Source organism: Nematostella vectensis, chromosome 15 (assembly GCF_932526225.1).
Source record: "Nematostella vectensis chromosome 15, jaNemVect1.1, whole genome shotgun sequence".
Lineage (NCBI taxonomy): Eukaryota > Metazoa > Cnidaria > Anthozoa > Actiniaria > Edwardsiidae > Nematostella > Nematostella vectensis.
The window spans coordinates 3,870,437-3,890,044 of record NC_064048.1 but is presented as its reverse complement, the minus strand read 5'-3'; the positions used below and the strand labels follow the sequence as shown (position 1 = coordinate 3,890,044).

General features: G+C 43.0%; 1 protein-coding gene across 1 annotated transcript; it reads left to right on the top strand.

Moving 5' to 3' along the window:
* The first annotated feature begins 1,788 nt into the window (after positions 1-1,788).
* On the top strand, positions 1,789-10,128 carry LOC5515635 (wee1-like protein kinase 1-A). The gene is made up of 13 exons (XM_001635738.3): positions 1,789-2,500; positions 3,149-3,233; positions 3,500-3,611; positions 3,802-3,859; positions 4,362-4,483; positions 4,908-5,054; positions 5,715-5,819; positions 7,020-7,165; positions 7,603-7,652; positions 7,923-7,980; positions 8,204-8,293; positions 8,709-8,764; positions 9,126-10,128. Exons 1-13 carry the CDS (start codon positions 1,971-1,973, stop codon positions 9,250-9,252), a joined length of 1,686 nt encoding a protein of 561 aa, XP_001635788.3. The 5' UTR covers positions 1,789-1,970; the 3' UTR covers positions 9,253-10,128.
* The last annotated feature ends 9,480 nt before the right edge of the window (positions 10,129-19,608 follow it).

The following is a 19,608-nucleotide window of genomic DNA, read 5'->3' as shown; positions in this document are numbered from 1 at the left end:
TCCGACAGTCAAAACAAGAATAGCAGACGAGATTTTTATGTATTTAGAATAAACATGCAGTTTAAATCCATATTTTTTTACATGACTGCTAGAATTGTTTGTAGAATTAACAGGATTAGTATAAGCAGCCTAAATACAATTTTTATTTGAAAGCCATAAGAACGCTTAATCTCTCCAAACTAATTGTGTTTGTTTACAGTTATTTGCTTACGCCTAGTGCACACTAGCAAAATAACAACATAACGACATGGAGCAATGTAGACCAGCCATCTTTTTTTGATTTTCCAATTTCCTTTTTCTTAATGTTGAGGCGGAGAACCATCCTTGCCGAGGATGGGGGGCCCAGGGCGTCGCGGGATCGAGGACACAGGAAGCGCGCGAGAAAGAATGAGGAGGAAAAGACGTCATTTCCTTTCCTTTCTTTCGTCTTCGCGCGTACGTTCGCTTCTGGTCTCCGTGTCGCCCCGAGGATTGTTAAGACCAGGTAATACTAGTTGAATGCGAAGGGATGATTATTGCTGTTAGCTATTGCTTTCTTCGAACCGGGCATTTTCCGACCTAGCGCTCTCTCTCGCCTAGCGCCGACTGCTTGAAGTCTATGGAGTCCTGGGTTTTGAGAGCATACCTGTCAACTCTCCCGCATTAGGCGGGAGTCTCCAGATTATGGACCCCTTCTCCCGCTCTCCCGGGTTGAGCACCAAATCTCCCGCTTTTTGGCGATTTTTATCGCTTCCGAAAAATTATTCTATAGAAAATCATCATTTTGCCAATTTTCTATTAAAATATTTCAAACAATAATTCCCTTGCGTAGCGCAATTTGTCTAACACCCTCGTGAGATCTATAAGTGGATTTGTTCGCGAGAGCTTTCTATACTGCAAACGCCTGCAAGGTTAAACCTACCCCTCCCCCAAAAAATTATCAAGCCTTGATATTTTGGGAGGTTGACAGGTATGTGAGAGTACAATCTTTTTTACTATAATTTTCTGTTTAGGATTGGCCTTTTTCGGAGAATAAAGATAATAATTCATGCTATATATAACAAAACCTTGTATTGTTACGGTATCGCAAACTTTTAGCGTCCATCTACCATCATGGTATTCTCAAAATAAGCAAAATATTTAAGATACGGATGGCTAATAATCACGAATCACGTACTGTGTATGGCATCTCAAACAAGATATTGGCTCACGCTATTTAACGCTCAATAACAACTCTTTACAACCTAATATGGGTAACGCTTATAGCGTTACCAAGAGCATTCGTCTTTGGACTATCTTGGAGCGTGTGTGAAGCGTGTTCGAGGGAGTTCGGTTGAAAATAAGCACATCCATACAAAACACTTGTAAAATAAATTTAATGAGAATTTGGTTATTCAAGAAACAATACATTTTCATTGTAATATCTGGATATTATACCTGTTTAGTATATTCTCGCGTTTTGGATGTTTTGTAAACATGAGAAATCACGTTTGTCACGTTTTATGTTGAATGGAATTTTTCACGCGTTACGGTGTTTCTAAAAATAGATCCACATTGAACCAAAACATCCATTCTTGGCCAAATTAATGCAACTTAGCTATGATGCCATATGGGAACTTAAAGAAATCATCTTAAGTAAACAAGAAAAATAGTTTTCAATGAAATTTTTATAGCGAAAATAGGAATAAAACTAAAAAGGGTTCTTTTATCGATTTCGCGCCAAAAATGATTGACGAGGCTACCTAGGGATTGTACTGGCCGCTGATTGGTCAGTTCCTCGACGGTTTTCATTTCATATTCAGAAGCGGCCAGTTTGAATATCATTCAAGAAGAACGACCTACTACGTTATTACATATCTCCCGGTTACGAGCCCGATTTCCTCCTCAATTCGGCTGAATATCGCACTATTATAACATTAGCCAGGTATCTTGGCTCCTAACAAATCAATTACGTCTGTTTAAACGGGTTTTGATACGTTTTATTTGAGAAAATGGCATTTACAAGTTTGCGACGAAGACCTCTAGAATTTTTAGACGAGAGACTTGAGCATGAAAACAGCGATGTATCAATGGAAGAAAACGACAGTTTTAACGAAGATAACTTCCTCAGGACAAATATAAAGACGCCTGATAATGCAGATGAGCTCTGGGATCCAGGTTTTTCAAGTCCACCATCAAATCGCCGTGCTTTCTTCGACGATGACTCACCGACTAAAATGGCCGAAGACGACAAAGAGAATGCCGTATTTTCGCCTCCTTCTATTGTCGGTTTGAGACTCTTTGATACTCCGCATACTCCTAGAAGTCTCCTACAGCGGTCAAGTATTTCCAGAAGCCCAGAACATGTCCCCGATAATCGTAAAATTTCCCGTCTTCGTCGTGGTTTGTTGGGTGGAAGAAAAGCCGAAACGGAACCTCGCAACTTGGGGGCGAAGTCCCGACTTACGGCGAATGTGAATCCGTTCACTCCCGAATTAAGCAATAGCTTAAATGTAAATAACAAAAGAACTCGGAAAGTCAGGTGAGAAATCATGGCATTAGTTTTTAATTGCGAAATATATATTTATATTTCTGCAAGTCTACAAGTTGTTTGGGTTTCACAATGATTAATTTACATAAAATGGTTTTACGAGTTTCATTTCAATCCGACAGTCAAAACAAGAATAGCAGACGAGATTTTTATGGATTTAGTAGAAACATGCAGTTTAAATCCAAATTTTTTTACATGACTGCTAGAATTGTTTGTATAATTAACAAGATCAGTATAAGCAGCCTAAATACAATTTTTAATTGAAAGCCATAAGAACGCTTCATCTTTCCAAACCTCTAATTGTTTTTGTTTACAGTTATTTGCTTATTATTTTTTTTATTCCCATGAAGCACTACAACTATAAGGTGCATGACTTGTGCAGCGCAGGAGTTAAATTAAAATGATTAACAGTGTATAAGTGATGATAAATTATGAAATGGGCAAGATGGCCCTACAGCAGTCCCTAAAAAGACTTCAAGGCCACTACCACAGAATCTGGTGGCACATTGATTCTATAAATGCAACATTATTTGATGAGTATACACATCATTGGGAAGCAATTTTATTTAAAAATATTCAAAAAGGGGTTTATAGGATGGGATGTAAGTAGTTTCTGATTGGTTTTTAATTTTTTTGAAGAGAGGGGCTGATGAATGATGATGATGATGACGATGAAGGTGACAATGGGCTGGTGGATAGTGGCATTTTTGGGAATCCTGCAAAGGTAGCTATGACAGTACTGCAAAATGCAAGACTAGAATGTATGTACAAACACCATTCAATGCTGTCCTCTGATGTGCAAAGAATTTTTTATCACCTAGTCATGAGTGTACATTGAAAAGACATTCAACTATATAAAAATAGTCCTAAGTTTTATCAGCACCATACCCATTAACTGACCTTTTGACCTTATTGTGCTGGATAGAAAGAGGCCCTGTTATGCGATATTACAGTACTCAGTGACAATTGTTTTGGTTGTCACCTATCCAGAGACTTGCGCTGCACGAGAGTAACATCTCTCGATTCCACGAGGAGTTCATTGAGCTGTGTACTGTTGGCTCTGGTCAATTTGGCTCAGTCCACAAGTGTATTAACAGGCTAGGTGAGTCATCTCCTGGTATTGAACCTTTAGATTCAACAAGCATGTTTTGTTTTGATCACATATGCCCTCTAGACAGGCTGTCAGAAAACCTTTCAAGCAGGCGATGAGTCAGTGTCAAGTAGTTTGTGGTCTTTTTCGGGTAGCCTTATGTGTGCATGTTTTGTTGACAGTTTTTGTTGTTGTTGTCTAGATGGCTGTGTGTATGCACTGAAAAGGTCTCTGAAACCAGTAGCAGGATCAGTTGATGAGTAAGTATTGAAAGCCTGGGTGTTATCTTAGCTTTAGATTTTCTCATGGTGGTGGAGGGGACACCTCTAGCCACTAGCAAAAGGAGTTGCGAGCAGCTAGAGGCATCTACTTTCGCAGGCCAGTAAAAACCTGGCTCTTTATAGTCAGAGAAGCACATTTTATCATCTTGTGCTATGTAATACATCCTGTTTTGGTTTGTATTAATTATACCTTTCAGCACTTGGCTTGCACCTGTTTCTCAACATTACTGTAATTTGTCAGTTATTGCCATGGCTCAGAGGTTCGACCTGTTTGCTGTTCAAAAAAAAAAAAATAACCCACAACTGTATTTTTCTCAGGCATGAGTTCTATGTTTAGCATCATCTGTATTTCAACTGTTTTCCTTTTTTATTCCGCTTCCCAACTGTAATGAGGGTAGTATGCTACCTGATATTATCTATCATGGTCGTGAATAGAAAAAAAAAGCTGGCATTATTTGATACTTGTTCTTGTTCTTCCCAGGCAAAATGCCTTGCGTGAGGTTTATGCTCATGCTGTTCTTGGTACCCACCCACACGTTGTGAGGTATTATTCTGCATGGGCAGAAGACAACCACATGTTAATACAGAATGAATACTGTGACGGTAAGAGTAGCAGACACACTCTAACCTCTTTATATTTTGGCTTTGGTTTTGGTCTTTATATTGCTTGCTTTTCAATCCCTTTCACAGCAGTTTATGCTCCTATTGTTTCATTTTCCCAGCCGCCTTCCAATCTTGTCTTCTCAGATAGTGTTTACCATAGAATTCTTGTTGGTGACTCTTTATGTGTAAAGAGGTTGAGTCTTGGTTTTATTTTACCCAAAAAAGTGTTCTACCTCAAGAATCATACACTGTCATTATTGTCTTTTTTGTACCAGTTTGTAGGTTTTTTTTCTTTAAGTTTATTTATTTGTTTTTAAATTTTGTTGATATTTTTGTCCTTGATTTTGAAATTTCTGTATTGACAGCTTCAAGTACAGAATTCAACATAGTTAAATACTAACATGTTTATTTTCTGAATTACCAGGAGGTAGTCTTGCTGACCGCATTCAAAGTAACAACAAGCTAGGAGAGAGGTTGAGCGAAGCAGACCTCAAAATGCTGCTTTTACAGCTTGCCCAGGGGCTAAAGTACATTCACTCATTACACCTGGTCCATATGGACATTAAGCCAGGTCAGTGCTGACATGATTATGGGTACAGAGCTGTGGTATGTAGCTGGGGGGTCCACTAATTACACATGGTCCATATACAGTTTCTAAATAAATTAGAAAATATCATGTTCAATTTAGTATTTTGTAGTGTTCAAATTGCGCTGAATTGCCTTTTTTCTATACTAAGTTTCCTGGAATCTGCACTGCTCTCTGCCAGTTAGAATCAAGTAATTTTGCTGTGTATATTTAGGAAATTAAACCAGGTCAGACAGCTGTTATGACTGAAGCCCAGGTTATAGTGACTTCATATTGGGGTCAATAAGGACTCCCGGGATATATGTTGTTTTTATGTAATGTAGGTCAATGGAACAGTTCATTTGAGACTATGAATGGCATTGAATTCTGTGGGTAATATTGGAACAGCTGCACTTCTAAAACATGTAATAATGATAATCAACTGTGAGGATTTAAAAAACATGATTAGATTTTTAATCATGCCACCATTTTATGCTTATGCTAAATTTAAAGTCGCACAAAGCATCCATTTCCATCAGCTAATTCAAGCGCTAAATAACTGCAGTATATTATAAACTATAACAAAGGAGTGGTTGATTGACATTCTTTAAGTCCTATGACTGTATAACCTTGTGATAATTTCTAATATCCCTTTCATGTTGCCAGGTAATATCTTTATCAGTCATAGCAAGGATACAGATCATAGTTGTGATGAAGGCTTTGATGATGATGAAGCCAACAAGGAGAAAAAGATGGTTGACTACAAAATAGGTAAAGATGGTGATTGTGGTGCTTGTAGTTGTGTATGAAGTGGATGATTGTAAAATAGGTATTTCATTGAAATGTGTTGTTGCTGATGGTTGCTGTAGTGGTGATGCTGTTGATTATGATTATGGTCTGCTGCCGATGCTGGTGTGAGAAGTGATGAAGGCAGTGGTGGTTTCAGAAGTGATGATGGCAGTGGTGGTTTCAGAAGTGATGAAGGCAGTGGTGGTTTCAGAAGTGATGAAGGCAGTGGTGGTTTCTGAAGTGATGATGGCAGTGGTGGTTTCAGAAGTGATGATGGCAGTGGTGGTTTCAGAAGTGATGATGGCAGTGGTGGTTTCAGAAGTGATGATGGCAGTGGTGGTTTCAGAAGTGATGAAGGCAGTGGTGGTTTCAGAAGTGATGAAGGCAGTGGGGGTTTCAGAAGTGATGATGGCAGTGGTGGTTTCAGAAGTGATGAAGGCAGTGGTGGTTTCAGAAGTGATGAAGGCAGTGGTGGTTTCAGAAGTGATGAAGGCAGTGGTGGTTTCAGAAGTGATGATGGCAGTGGTGGTTTCAGAAGTGATGAAGGCAGTGGTGGTTTCAGAAGTGATGATGGCAGTGGTGGTTTCAGAAGTGATGAAGGCAGTGGTGGTTTCAGAAGTGATGAAGGCAGTGGTGGTTTCAGAAGTGATGATGGCAGTGGGGGTTTCAGAAGTGATGATGGCAGTGGGGGTTTCAGAAGTGATGATGGCAGTGGTGGTTTCAGAAGTGATGAAGGCAGTGGTGGTTTCAGAAGTGATGAAGGCAGTGGTGGTTTCAGAAGTGATGAAGGCAGTGGTGGTTTCAGAAGTGATGATGGCAGTGGGGGTTTCAGAAGTGATGAAGGCAGTGGTGGTTTCAGAAGTGATGATGGCAGTGGTGGTTTCAGAAGTGATGAAGAAGGTGGTGTGATTACGAACTAATAGTCATGGTGGTAAAAGTTATGATTGATAATAGTGAGAATGTAGGTAGTCTCCGTGATATTGATGGATGGAGGTGCTATGTCTTTGGAAATGCTGATTGTTGGTGGCGATTATGATCTGATGGTGGTGGTAGTGTCGGGAATTATGATAATGATTATCGTGGTGGTGATACTTTTTCTACTTTATTAGACCCACATTATGAAGGATGACGTGTCATGAATTAGCATTATTGTTTACCAGATTTTGGTGTTTACTTGTTCAGGTGACCTTGGTCATGTAACATCTGCCACTAGTCCAGAAGTTGAAGAGGGTGACTGCCGTTTCCTTCCCTGTGAGATACTACAGGAAGACTATAGCTGTCTGCCAAAGGCTGACATTTTTGGGCTAGCTCTCACTGTTTACCTAGCGGTGAGTAGTAAATAGTAATCAGTCAATAAGAAAAGAAAAAAATAGAGGGGATAGCTGTCTGCCAAAGGCTGACATTTTTGGACTAGCTCTCACTGTTTATACCTAGCGGTGAGTAGTAAATAGTATTCGGTTAACAAGAAAAAAAAAGAGGGAATGGGGTTTCTCCTCTATCTTGCTTGTTTATTGGACAGAAAAGGTATGTGCTGTCACAACAGATAGCAACAGAAAAATTACATCTTTCAATTAAAATATACCATTGCTGACGATGAAACTTTCTGGCTAGTTCATAAGTTCTGAATAAGTTGCTTTTTGCTGTTATTGTTTTGCTGCAAGCTGGAGCACACAGGGGTTTGCTACCAAAAAAGGTCGTGTTTCTTAGTGCAAGTTGTCCATTATTGCCATGCTGTATTGATGACAGGTTCACTTGTCTACTGTAGGGTGGCGGCTCTGAGTTACCAAAGAATGGAAGCGAGTGGCATGAGATAAGGTACATATTATACATCATGTCTTAGTTCTGTCAGATTGACTGTCCAATATGCTTTCAATCCCACTTACAGTAGTAAATGCTTGTCTTTAGCACCCAGCTTCCAATAAGCACCATGCTTCAAATTTGTACCCCGATAAGGCCAATATTATTAAATTGATTTAGTTCCCTCCTTCTCATGGAAATCAAGCACTTAGGGCATTAAAAAAATAATTACTCAGGGTGCTCAAATGCAGACTAATTTTTTTTCTTTCTCATAATTATCATTATCAGAAAAGGAAATCTTCCACCGCTGCCAAATGTGTCTGCTGAATTCAATGCCTTGTTAAGAGTAAGTATAGCTTTTTTAGAAATAGTCTGTGCAGAAAGTGGACAAGGCAGCCTTTTCTTGGACTGTAAATGGTTATGCCAACAAGCTGTCTTCTCTATTACCGTGGGTTTATTTGGTGTATAGTTCTGCCAGAACTTTACAATTACCTTTTTCCCACTGTTGTGTGGTTTCTATTGTTGTTGTTCAAATGTATCTATAACTTTTGTGATAATTGCCTTTTTAGCGTATGATTGACCCAGTGCCAAGCAAAAGACCATCAGCAGTAGAATTACTCCAAGACCCAGTGATCTGCCCAACAGGAAACAAATCCAAGGTATGCATGTCTAGCGTGTGGCCTTGGGGAAGAGGGCGTGGGCCCGGGAGTAGATGTCAGCATAAGAGTCTCTGGAAGCATGGTAATCTATCCAAAAGCCAATCCATAGATTACATATCTCGGGTGTGGTGTTGGATGAGGTGGTGGGTTGAGGTTGTGAGGTGAGTAAAACACTCAAATGTTTGCTTGACTAGGGTTGGTATTGCTGTGATTTATTGGTTTAGATGAAAGCTCTTTTAGGAGATAAACCTACACCTACAATAGAACTTACACAAATGGGAGCTGCTCAATAGTCATAATACGAATCTTATCTTACATTGCACATGATTGGTTTCATGAATAGGGGAAATAATCGCGTAGGTCACACTCGCAACTTTCAATTGCTATTTATTTTGACTTTTTCCTTTTCTTGCAGAACCAATTGAGGAAGGAATTGAACAATGAGAAATTCAAGAATGAAATGCTGTCAAGGTAACAAAATAATATTCTGTTTGCTGATATATTTTTATAGCTCAAAGGACGTTAAGCCTGAGACTTCCACCTGCCCCTCCCTATCCGCGGACTCTGATTCATATTGTGTTTATTATAGTATCCTAAAATATTATTGTTATCATGTCTTATTTTGATTTTTGATTGGCATTATGTTCTTAGATACACTAGTAGCTGGTTTGTATATTTCAGGGGGCGACGTCAATGAAATTTAAGAACAATCCATATTAACATTTTTCAATAATAATAACAGCCCCTCCTAAACTGACAATTACACTAGACGCCCCCGTCAAAAAGATTCATAGATTGAAATGAAATTTGGTAAAATATTTCGTTACTCCAGAGAACTCAAGAGAGCACAGCAAGGCATGTTAAACCAACAATCCGGAGTGCCCAACTACCAACAGCGCAACTCGAGGGTGATTGGCCACAAAGTTAATAGAAGTATGAGTCTTAGCGTAATAATGTAGTTAACAAATAAATAGAGGAATTCAACCATTATCCAACGCACGCGATCAATTGCTTGTAAAGGCCTTCTGGACTTTTTTTTACCAAATTAGTGTTGCCGTAGGGGCTTACACCTAACACTCACAATTCAATAGAGATGGTATAGCCTGACGTGGCTGAAAGAAAGCCAGTACCGTGAAACCTCCATATGACGGACACCTATCAGGCGAACACCTCTATATAACGATCCCTATTTCCAACGCCCCTCTCAACCTAAATAAATAAAGCCTCATTAAGGCGGACAACTTTATATAAAGACATACATTACAGTCCCGAAGGTGTTCGTTATATGGGGATCCCACTGTACAATAATATTCGAAAAATCCTGAAGCAGTCACGAACCAAGCATTTGGGGTATTCTGTCTACATAGCACTTCTCGCATAAGAATGATATCTCTGAAGAGCTCTGCAGCTATTTAGCATCGCTCTATCGGAAGGGTTACCGTTGCTAAAATTTAATGGATCGGTTCCATATTTATATAATTCTATATTGATCAGGTAATTAGTACAATAAGAAAGTGATGCATTTCAGTAAATTCTTGAAATATTTTTCTGATATTGCAAATATAGTTTTATATGATTGTAAATATTGTAATATAGATCAATTTTTACATTTTAGGCTAACAAATCACATTTTTACTTAGATTTAATACTAGATTGTCACAAAGCTAATGCTTTTACTAAAATAGTATTGCCGGAACTGAACTGGGATTATTACAATTTTAGTAAGAGGTCGCTTTGCGCCGATCTATTGTTGCTGTTTTCATCGTTTCATTATAGATTTTAAGAACTATTTACTTTTACGTTAGAATTTTGAATAAAAATTGTTTTTATCTTTTTAAAGCTGTCTCGTTTTTTTCTATATAATCATTGAATTCTCTGATCTAAATAACATTAGCAACAAAGCCAGCATAATGCGCTTTGGTTATTTAGGTATTAGTATAAAAAAAACCCCGTAAATTTTCGTTTTAGCGTTCCCCGCTCCCCGCAAGTGTCCTCAATTGGACCAGGGGCTTAGCCAGTGGGCGGTCCGACCCCCCACCCCCTTTCTGGTCCAATAAAGCTTTTACGTCTTAGTCGCTACGCATCAGTTTGAAACTGACTGTTCTTGAGAAATCACTTTGCCCTCTCCTGCACAGAGCTTTCTGTGGCGCTCGTTTACTTTGGAGCGACACAAAGCTCTGCGCAGTAGGGTATCTTCCTCCCCCCCAAAAAGGAAAAAATCCTACGCGTACGCCTTTGTGGACAGTAAAACGAGTTTCCATAAATCGTACACGATTATATGGGAACCAGTTGGGAATCTAAAAGAACGTATTTTTACGTGCTGCTCTTGAATTCTCATCAATCCCATTCTTTTCTATACTACCGTCGCCGTTCTCTTGGCAGTCTGTATCTTAAAAGTCCCTAACGGAATTACTGTGTATGGCTTTTAGATTTCTTGGAAATGTCGGGCACCGGACCAGGAAATTTCATTTTAGTTGGACAGCCTGTTAATTACTTCAAAAACTGAATAATCAACCAGAGACTTCAAAATGTAAAGGCATGACTAAACAAGGCCCATATACTACTGTTTAACTGTTTATTTTATTTATAACTGCCCACTAAGAGTATAGAAGTAAGTTTTTTTAACGCCCGAATTTGTACCTTGTGTACTTTATTCGCCCCAATGTCTTGCGGGCTATCTTTGTACTCACAAAAAAAGGGCGACTCCAATATCTGACTGCCTGTGGCCCAAGCCCATGCCAAATAAGCGCGGTGAATTGTGGGACTGCGCTAAACTCGTCCATCAACCCCACAGTTCCATAATCCCACACTCATTATTTGAATTTCTTTTCTATAATAAGCTTGTAGGAATAGGGGTTACAGTATAAGTCATCTATTAGCAAATTATTAAGGCTTTTTCACTCGCCAGAATTCGTATTAGTTCGAATAATTATCCTAAGCCTTTAGATGTTTCCCGTACGCCCGCGGAAATACAAACGGAATAATCCTGTCTCTTCGTCTCCATCGCATGAAAATGCCCGATATCGCCGCCTTTAACTTTACGGGCCTAGTTGGGTTGTTTATCTGATTTATCGCAGAAATTCCATAACTCTGATAGCATGCGATAGGCCCTTTTGTTGGTTCTGCTCTTTAAAAAAACTGGAAACATGATTTCGTTGTGCCAAATTCGACCCCATTTGCTACCGATTACGAAGAGGCTCATATCTTTCATTCATTCTGCCTAAAGCCGGTCAAAACATGCTCAGTATTGACCTCCATTTGACTAGAAGAGATTGCTTTAAGCTGTCACTTCTCCTCACGTTTAAAAAAACTATAACACCATAATCATTAGCTAGCGTATTTTTTCTCTTGCTGGCTTGTTTCTAATGAGCCGCTGAGTAGTTACGTTGAACTTTTCAAACGCACTCAGATGAAAGTTCCCGATCATCACAAGCGTTTAGGATGGTATCACTAAAATGTGACGACATTAACGAGCCCCTTTCCGCCGAACATGGCTCCAAACCTTGCTCAACTGTCAAATAATTATCCACAGTTTTTACCTCTCTGGATTTAGCCTTTTTGGTAATACTTTTCAAGGCAGATACCTGTTCCTTATTATTCGGCCCTTCTAAGTTCTTTAAAGGTTCATAGCTTGACTCAAAATCGCTGTTTTCGTTGACTTCATACGTGTGAAGTTGGCACGAGGGGTTGAAGCTGACAGATGGAGTCCCTGTGTTTTTTCGAGTCCCTTCCACATGTTCTCTCAAAGGTCGAGGCTCCAGATTTTTCCTCAGTAGGAAATGATTACAAACGTAGTATAAAAACCCAACAATCATCACACTGCCCCCAACACTGAGTAGAATATCGCCAATAATCGCGCAGTCTATGCAAAGGTCTTCGTCACTCAGGGGTTCAGAAGTACACGGGCATCCAATAACTACTAACAGAAACCCGGGCACAATTGTAAACACCATGCAAACCATCCATATACAACAACAGGTCACAGAGCAAGCTACTTCGGCAAGGGATTCGGTACTGGGCGAGTAATACCGTGGCATTTTTGGCGTAGTTGCGCGTCGAACAAGCCGTCATTTCGTTGCGCCAAGCTCCGAAGCTGTCTGCTTTGGTAGATGGAATTGAATCTGGTGATTACTATCTCGGGGGAAATTTAGATCTTTTGAGAGAAAGACAAGATAAAATCTGTCTTCAATCCGACCCGTTGGCGTCACAAAATACTCTGATTTCTCATCGGACTTTTCACATGCTAAACTCCACGCGTTTTCATTGTTTTAGTGTCGATGCGTTAAGAGCGCTAAGTGCTTATTTGAAAAGAGTTAGGTGTTAACTGTTTTGTGAAAGGGCTATTTAGGGGCGTTCAATCGAGCGGCGAGCGTTAAAAACAAACATATCAGTTACATCGTGATAAAAGAAGGGTGAATAGAGGTCACATTCAAAATGAATGGCTTATCAAAAACAATCCCAACGTGATCAAACTCTGGTGTTTTCCGCAATATGAACCAAAAAATATGCACTGTTTATGCGACGAGGTGCACAAATGGCAAGAATACAAAGCAATACAAAAATTGAACAGAAAATGGATTGGAATGCTTGTTAGACTTAATAGAAGTATGATGTTTACACATAACAATATCCTGATATCGCAAACAATCATATCCTAATATCCCTGCTTCTATTTGTTTATTGTTTAAATTTTTCCAGTCCTCAAAGTGGTCTTTGTTAGCTGCAATAGATTTTCAAAATGGAAAACGGGGCGACAATTGACCTCTTTATAGACACCAGAGTGTTTTATTAAATTGAAAATTTTTAAATTGTTTTTCCTATTTTCAGCGCCCGTCTTCTATAAGATCTCACAAAAAGGCTCCATTAATTATTCTAATTACCAATTTCGTTCCCTGTAAAAAGGGCTTGTCTTTCTTTCCGCCATATTCAGGCCGCAGCCAGGATTTTGAGCGGGGTGGTTTGTTTTTCCATTTCATCGGACCAAATTTCCGGTATACCCCTCCCCTCGCCTTATTAAATTTGGCGATCAATACTTCAAATAAATTCAATCTTGTATTTAAAATGTATTTTAAAGCACCCTACTAATATGGTTCTTTTTAACATATAGCGGTAACAATCAAGATAATTATTAAAAAAAAATTATAGTCATTTTAAAGACATACTGATGTGCACGGTAATCCAGCCAAACGTTATATATTTTTTGTTTGCTCTGAGCGGACCTTCAAGCCGAGAGAGGGGGGGAGAGGGGTTCGTCCGAACCCCCCCCCCCCCCCTGACTACGGGCCTGATATGTTGTGGAGTGCAAGGCCATGCTTATTCTGGCAACCCCCTCTCCTCTGTTGCTCATCAAACCACTGTCTTGAAAACCTGAAGACTTTCGTCTTTCTAGCTCGGACGTTTCCTTATTCAGAACGTTACATATACTATATTCTTAAGTCAACTTTGTGTGATTCTAAAGAAGCCCCCCCCCCCCCCCCACACACACACACACACAGGCACACTATCACCACACATAGACAACCAACCACCACCATTATGGTTACGACCAGACAAAGAAATTAACAGAAATATGCACCACCCGTAATAAGTAAAGCCAGAAATAAATTTAGGTGGGGTACAAGCCTGGAATTATATCTGTATTGTGTCACAGTTGTAATTATACTCTTATCCAACCGCCCACGAACAGTATCGACACTACCGTCGGAGTATCATCACTAACCCATAAGAGATTACCCTATCGCAACCAAGTGGTCCAATAACACAGGAGGCCCAAAGCTACAAATTTCAACATATGCAAACGCAAACAAGTTCACACAAAATCGTTAATAACTAGAAGTTTCTAATAGAAAGTGAATGCTCGGAGGACGGGACGAACATGTTTCAGTACAGGGGTTCTCGAAAAAGACCGCTGATCAGCATGAAATCAAAATACAAATCAGCCGACTGGGAAGCCTGTGGTGTGAACATGAAAAATTACATCCACTATATGAAACTCGCGCATGCGCTGAAACACCGCTGATCGATATGAAATCAATATAAAAATCAGCCGACTGGGAAGCCTAGGTGTGGACGAAAATAGACTAAATGAAACTCGCTCATGCGCTAAAAAAACACAGATCCGCATAAAATCAAAATACAAATCAGCCGACTGGAAAACCTGTGGTGTGGACACGAAAAATCGCATCCACTATATGAAACTCGCGCATGTGCTAAAAAGGGCGCTGATCAGCATGAAATCAAAATACATATCAGCCGACTGGGAAACCTGTGGTGTGGACACGAAAAATCATATGCGATACCAAGATTAGACTTGCTCTCCGGTCGCTGCGCTCCCTCATCCTTCATAGCAAAAATATCCCAGATAATATACAAATGACAGTGACAAAACGAACTATACTGATCTTTCAATCATATACTACTGGGCCGTAGCAGGGGGTGGGACACTGGGGGCATGTGCCTCCCCCCCCCCCCCAAAAAAAATATATATATATATATAAGGAGGCCAGTGTAAGCTGCTCGAGTTTATCTAAAATATAGACGTTTATAGGAGTTTTCCTGCGACTTGGGAAATAAAACAATGTCACCTGATGGCACGAATCCAGCTCTAAATACGAAAACTTGGAAATGATAAGATAAAGCGGGGCTCTTTTCAGTAGGTACTATGTGCTAATGTGCTTTCAAAACTATTTTTGTCAACTTGCAGTTATTTAAGTGCGGGGAAAAGTAGAAGAGAATAACTAATTCGCTGTTTACGCCTGACTTTTAACTACAAGTTTTATCAGCAAACGTCAAGATTGAAGAAAACTCCTCGATTGTATATGGTCTTTTAATAACAAACAAGCTCCATCCAAATTCCATCCAGCTAGCCCGTGATAGGACATCCGCCTCCCTTCCAGTGAGCTTATACAGATGAAGGCGTTACAATAGGTAACTCTGCCCCCCTCCCTCCCCCCCCCCCCCCCCCCCCCACACACACACACTCGATTCATACGTGACCTTACCACAGGGATCTTTATATCCGGGCCTGGTTGCAACCTTCCCATTTCACCCCCACCCCCCCTCCCCCCCCCCCCCCCCCTTACCACCGGCCCCAAGTCCTAGCCAGCAAGCTTTAGGTATTAGGCGACCATTAAGCCCATGCCAGTGAGGGCAGGCCAGGGCGGCCATTAAGCCCATGCCAGTGAGGGCGGGCCAGGGCGGCCATTAAGCCGATGCCAGTGAGGGCAGGCCAGGGCGGCCATTAAGCCCATGCCAGTGAGGGCGGGCCAGGGCCGCCATTAAGCCCATGCGAGTGAGGGCGGGCCTGGGCGGCCATTAAGCCGATGCCAGTGAGTATGGGCCAACGAGGACGCCCAGACAAACGAGGACGGGCCGGTGCGGCCCCTGCGCCCAGGCATGAGAGGGTGGGCCAGCGCAGCCTTTACACGTTTTTTCTCACGGACGGGCAATCAAACCTAGCCCAATCTATCGCGAATGGGTAATCGAGGCCCTTGCCCATTCAATCCCGGGCAGGCAAAGGAAGTCATGCGCAGATACTACCGTGGGCGGTAAACCGAGTCCTTCAGTCCAAAATATCGCGGGCGGGTAATCGAGACCCGACGCCTATTCCATCGCGAACGGGTTAGCGAGGCCCACTACTCTTACTATCGTGGGTGGATAAGCAAGACCCTATGATTACTTTGGTTTGGCGCTTAACTTGCCCTGGGGAAGGGCTATATATGGTCATGCTGTGCACTCGGTGCCGCACTGGCAAGCACAATCGCCGTTTCTTTTCCACCAGGGCGAGCTTTAGGAGGCAAGCTTTAGGAAGCAAGGTCGTTAATGGGACTGCTAATAGGCACTGCTATTAGGGACAGAGAGATGAATTGAGAGTGAAGTCGGAGTGAACCATTGGTCCTCGAGACTTGCGTCACGTGGAGAATGACGGTTGATTACCAGCTGAATCACCCCAGGGGAATCCAAGCCTCAAAGGGGCTCTTCTCCTAAGAGTTAAAGGGGCATGGCGGGGACGTTGAAGCCCTCTCGCGACGTAAGGTGCCCGTATTACGCAAGGGTTCGTGCATTTGGGTGTGAGGCAGTGTAATAGGCGGCTACACGGATATCGAACTCTTTCTGTAATGGTATAGCGTTACAATACATTCAGAGTACACGCATTTCATTGTCTCGTCCTAGGTCTTTGTTTTTGGCTGTTGTTCCATTGTGTTTTTGGTGCTGGTGCTCCGTAACACCAAGGAACTACCGTTTTTCTCAAGCGGGCGTACGGAATGCATGGTTATGGTAAACCGGATGGGTAGGGCCTGCCTGTTGGCCACAGGGCAGGTTTGCGTGCCTGGTAGATAGGCATACCTGCTGGCTTTTCATTTTGCTGGGCTCCCCGTGGTGACCCGACCTTGGGTCTTCAAGTGCTTGTTCTCCGGTGGTGCTTGGTTATGTTTGGGGTCAGGAGGTACCATTCCCCGGTCCTCAGTCCCTCCTTTTCAAGCACCTGTTTGGGCGGGGAGCTGTGGCCCGGAGGCCCGGCTCCTCGGGTGCGCTTGGTTAGGAGGTCACCAAGCTATCCGATACCTGACCCCAAACTTATCAGACGATGAGTTTAAATGTATGCACATTAGCATAATTTAGCATAAGTTAAAATCGAGGATGACCGCTGGCGCCTGGGCCCATTTCCATTCAAGCCGTGGCACGTTTGCACTCTCTCTTCAATCCCTGCAAATTAATGACTCAGCACGGGATTCGGGGATATTTTGCCCCTCCCACCACTCCCTTATGTGGAGAGTTTCTATTGGGTAAGTATATTCCACCGAAAGATGTGACAGGTATCCCCCCAGGGGGGAGGGGGGGGAGCTGTGTCCCGGAGGCCCGGCTCCTCGGGTGCGCTTGGTTAGGAGGTCACCAAGCTATCCGATACCTGACCCCAAACTTATCAGACGATGAGTTTAACTGGGTCCTGTGGTATGGTTTGTGAGCTAGTGTGTACGCGCGTAGGAAGCGGCGATTTCGTAGTGTTACGCGTCCGGAGCCGTCTTCCTTCACACGGTATTATGGTCGTGTCCTGCTGCCTCGACGACTACCCCTGATCTGTTCCACTTGTTTGGGTTAGGGCCCTGCTGGTTCTGCAGAAAGACTCTTGTGCGGATGGCGAGTGGGTGGAGGGGTCGCGAACGTGGCGAAGAAGGCGAATTAATCCTGTACTTCCTGCAAGGTTGGTCTTGGCTAGGGAACTTAAGACTTCTACCCAGCAGGAGAGGCGGTCTCCTACGACGAGGTAATGGCAGCCTTTGTAGTAAAAGAAGTCGGCGAACACTGCTTCGGACGGGGTTGATGAAGGCGCAGTGGTAAGAGGGGGCATTCTGGCTTGTGACGGCGCGTTCCTGTTACAGTCGTGGCATTTCTCCCTAGTGACACGGATGTCATTCGACATGCCAGGCCAGTATACGATGGACCGGGCCCGCGCTGTTCCATCGTTGAGGTTCCTTGGTGAGCGGCATAGATCTGGAGTACCCGCTGAAGTAGGGATGGGGGGATCACCACTCGATCTTGGTACATGAGGACCCCCTCCTCCTGGAAGATGGATTCGTAGATGGGTCCAAAGTTTGCCAGGGTGTGGTCGTCTCTATTAAGTTGGGTTCCTTGCTCGATAGAGTTGAGAAGATTGTCCATGCAAGCGTCTGTGGCTGTTTCCTGCGCGAGGAGGGTCCAGGAGATGGCACCTAACCCATGGGCAGTATCCCGTATGGCGGTCATTAGTTATTAGCATAATTTCTGCGGCGTCATGGGGACTCGCTGAGCGTGGGGGGGGGGGACTTCTGTCCCGTGTGTGACTGGGATGGGTGTCTAGACGTGGCATCTGCTGCGTAGTTTCTTTTTCCAGGCAGGTGGTGTATCTCGAAACGCCATGGTAGGGTGCGCTCCTTGAGGCGGAAGATCTCATCCAGCGTACGATATCGCCGAAGATCTTTACCAGCGGTTTGTGGTTGGTGATGATTACAAGGTTGTTGTACCCTTGTGTAAAGTAGCGGGTCTGTTCCAGGCCCCAAGCAACGGCGAGGGCCTTTCCCTCGATGGCAGCGTAGCCTTGCTCGGCGGGCGACAGGAAGCGGGAGCCAGCGAGGGTGATTCCCTATCCCCCGGGACAGCAGTTGGGCATGCCGGAACTGCAACTGCAGTGCTGCTGTAGTAGGAAGTATCCAATACCTCGCTTGGAATAGTCGGGGCAGGTGCGCTTCTGTATGTCAAAAATCTCCACTCCCTCGCGGATGGCTTTGACAATTTCTTCTTTAGAGGCTTGAAATGCTTCTTCGAGCTCGGTTGACCATGATTACTTGTAGCGGGGGCTTAGGAATGGCTTAAAGGGTGTCATCAGATCGTGCAGTTGCGCGTAAATGGACACTTGGTTCACCAGGCCGAAACAACTTCTGATGTCTGTTGTGCTAGTTGGGATGGGGAATTCTCTGATAGCGTCGAGGTATTTGGGTAGTGGCTCGATGGTGTTGTCTGAGACGTGGAATCCCGCAAAGGTCACGCCCCTCCCGGCGAACTGAAATTTGTCGGGGATTTAAAACTATCTCAGCCTGTCCAACGCGAGTGAGGAATTCGATTGTCCTCCACCAGTGTTGTTCCAGGTCTTGGTCGTAGTGACTGTATCGTCAACGCATCCTTCTTTGCGCTCGAATTCAGCTAGGATGGCTTCGAACCTCCGATTGTATCCGTCCCCTGAGGAGATGAAGCCTTGGGGTATCCGTGTGTAGCGCCAGCGGCCAAATGGAGTCATAAGTGGTCAGGTGGCGGTCTGACAAGCGTAAGGGTACGCTGTGGTATCCGTTCCACGCGTCGGTCACGGTCTTCCACGTGTCGTTGGGAATGCGGCGCGCGATTTGAAACGGTGATTCCATCGCATACGTCTCGCATTGGCTGTACTTGTTGAGTGGCGAGAGGTCCACTGTGCGGCGATATGATCCGTCGTGCTTTCGTGTTACTACCATTCTGTGGCACCAAGTGACTGGTTCGCCATAAGGGACTCGCTCCACCACGCCAAGGGCTTCATTATGGAGTAGGTCTTCGTACACGCGTTTCTGTCAATGAAGAGGTATGTTGGCCGGTGTGTGGCAGGCAGTATGCTATAGAGAAAATTCTTTCAAGTAATTCAGTGATGTAAATGGTTTCGGGCCAAAAATGACGCAAGTCAAAGCTCTTTTTAAATATTCAAATAATTTTTCCCCTCCTTTTATTGCGTTGGCTATTATTTGAACAGCCCCCAACTTTTGCGCGCTTCTTGGGCTAGCTGTGGTGAACGCTTCGAATTTAACTGGCACTAC

What these genes read in the sequence shown, in the direction of transcription:
- LOC5515635 (XM_001635738.3), top strand. Translation starts at nt 1,971, where the DNA reads ATGGCATTTACAAGTTTGCGACGAAGACCTCTAGAATTTTTAGACGAG. An exon ending in AAAAGAACTCGGAAAGTCAG is followed by an intron (nt 2,501 to 3,148) that starts GTGAGAAATCAT and finishes ATTTTTTTGAAG; the next exon opens with AGAGGGGCTGATGAATGATG. An exon ending in CTCTCACTGTTTACCTAGCG is followed by an intron (nt 7,166 to 7,602) that starts GTGAGTAGTAAA and finishes TGTCTACTGTAG; the next exon opens with GGTGGCGGCTCTGAGTTACC.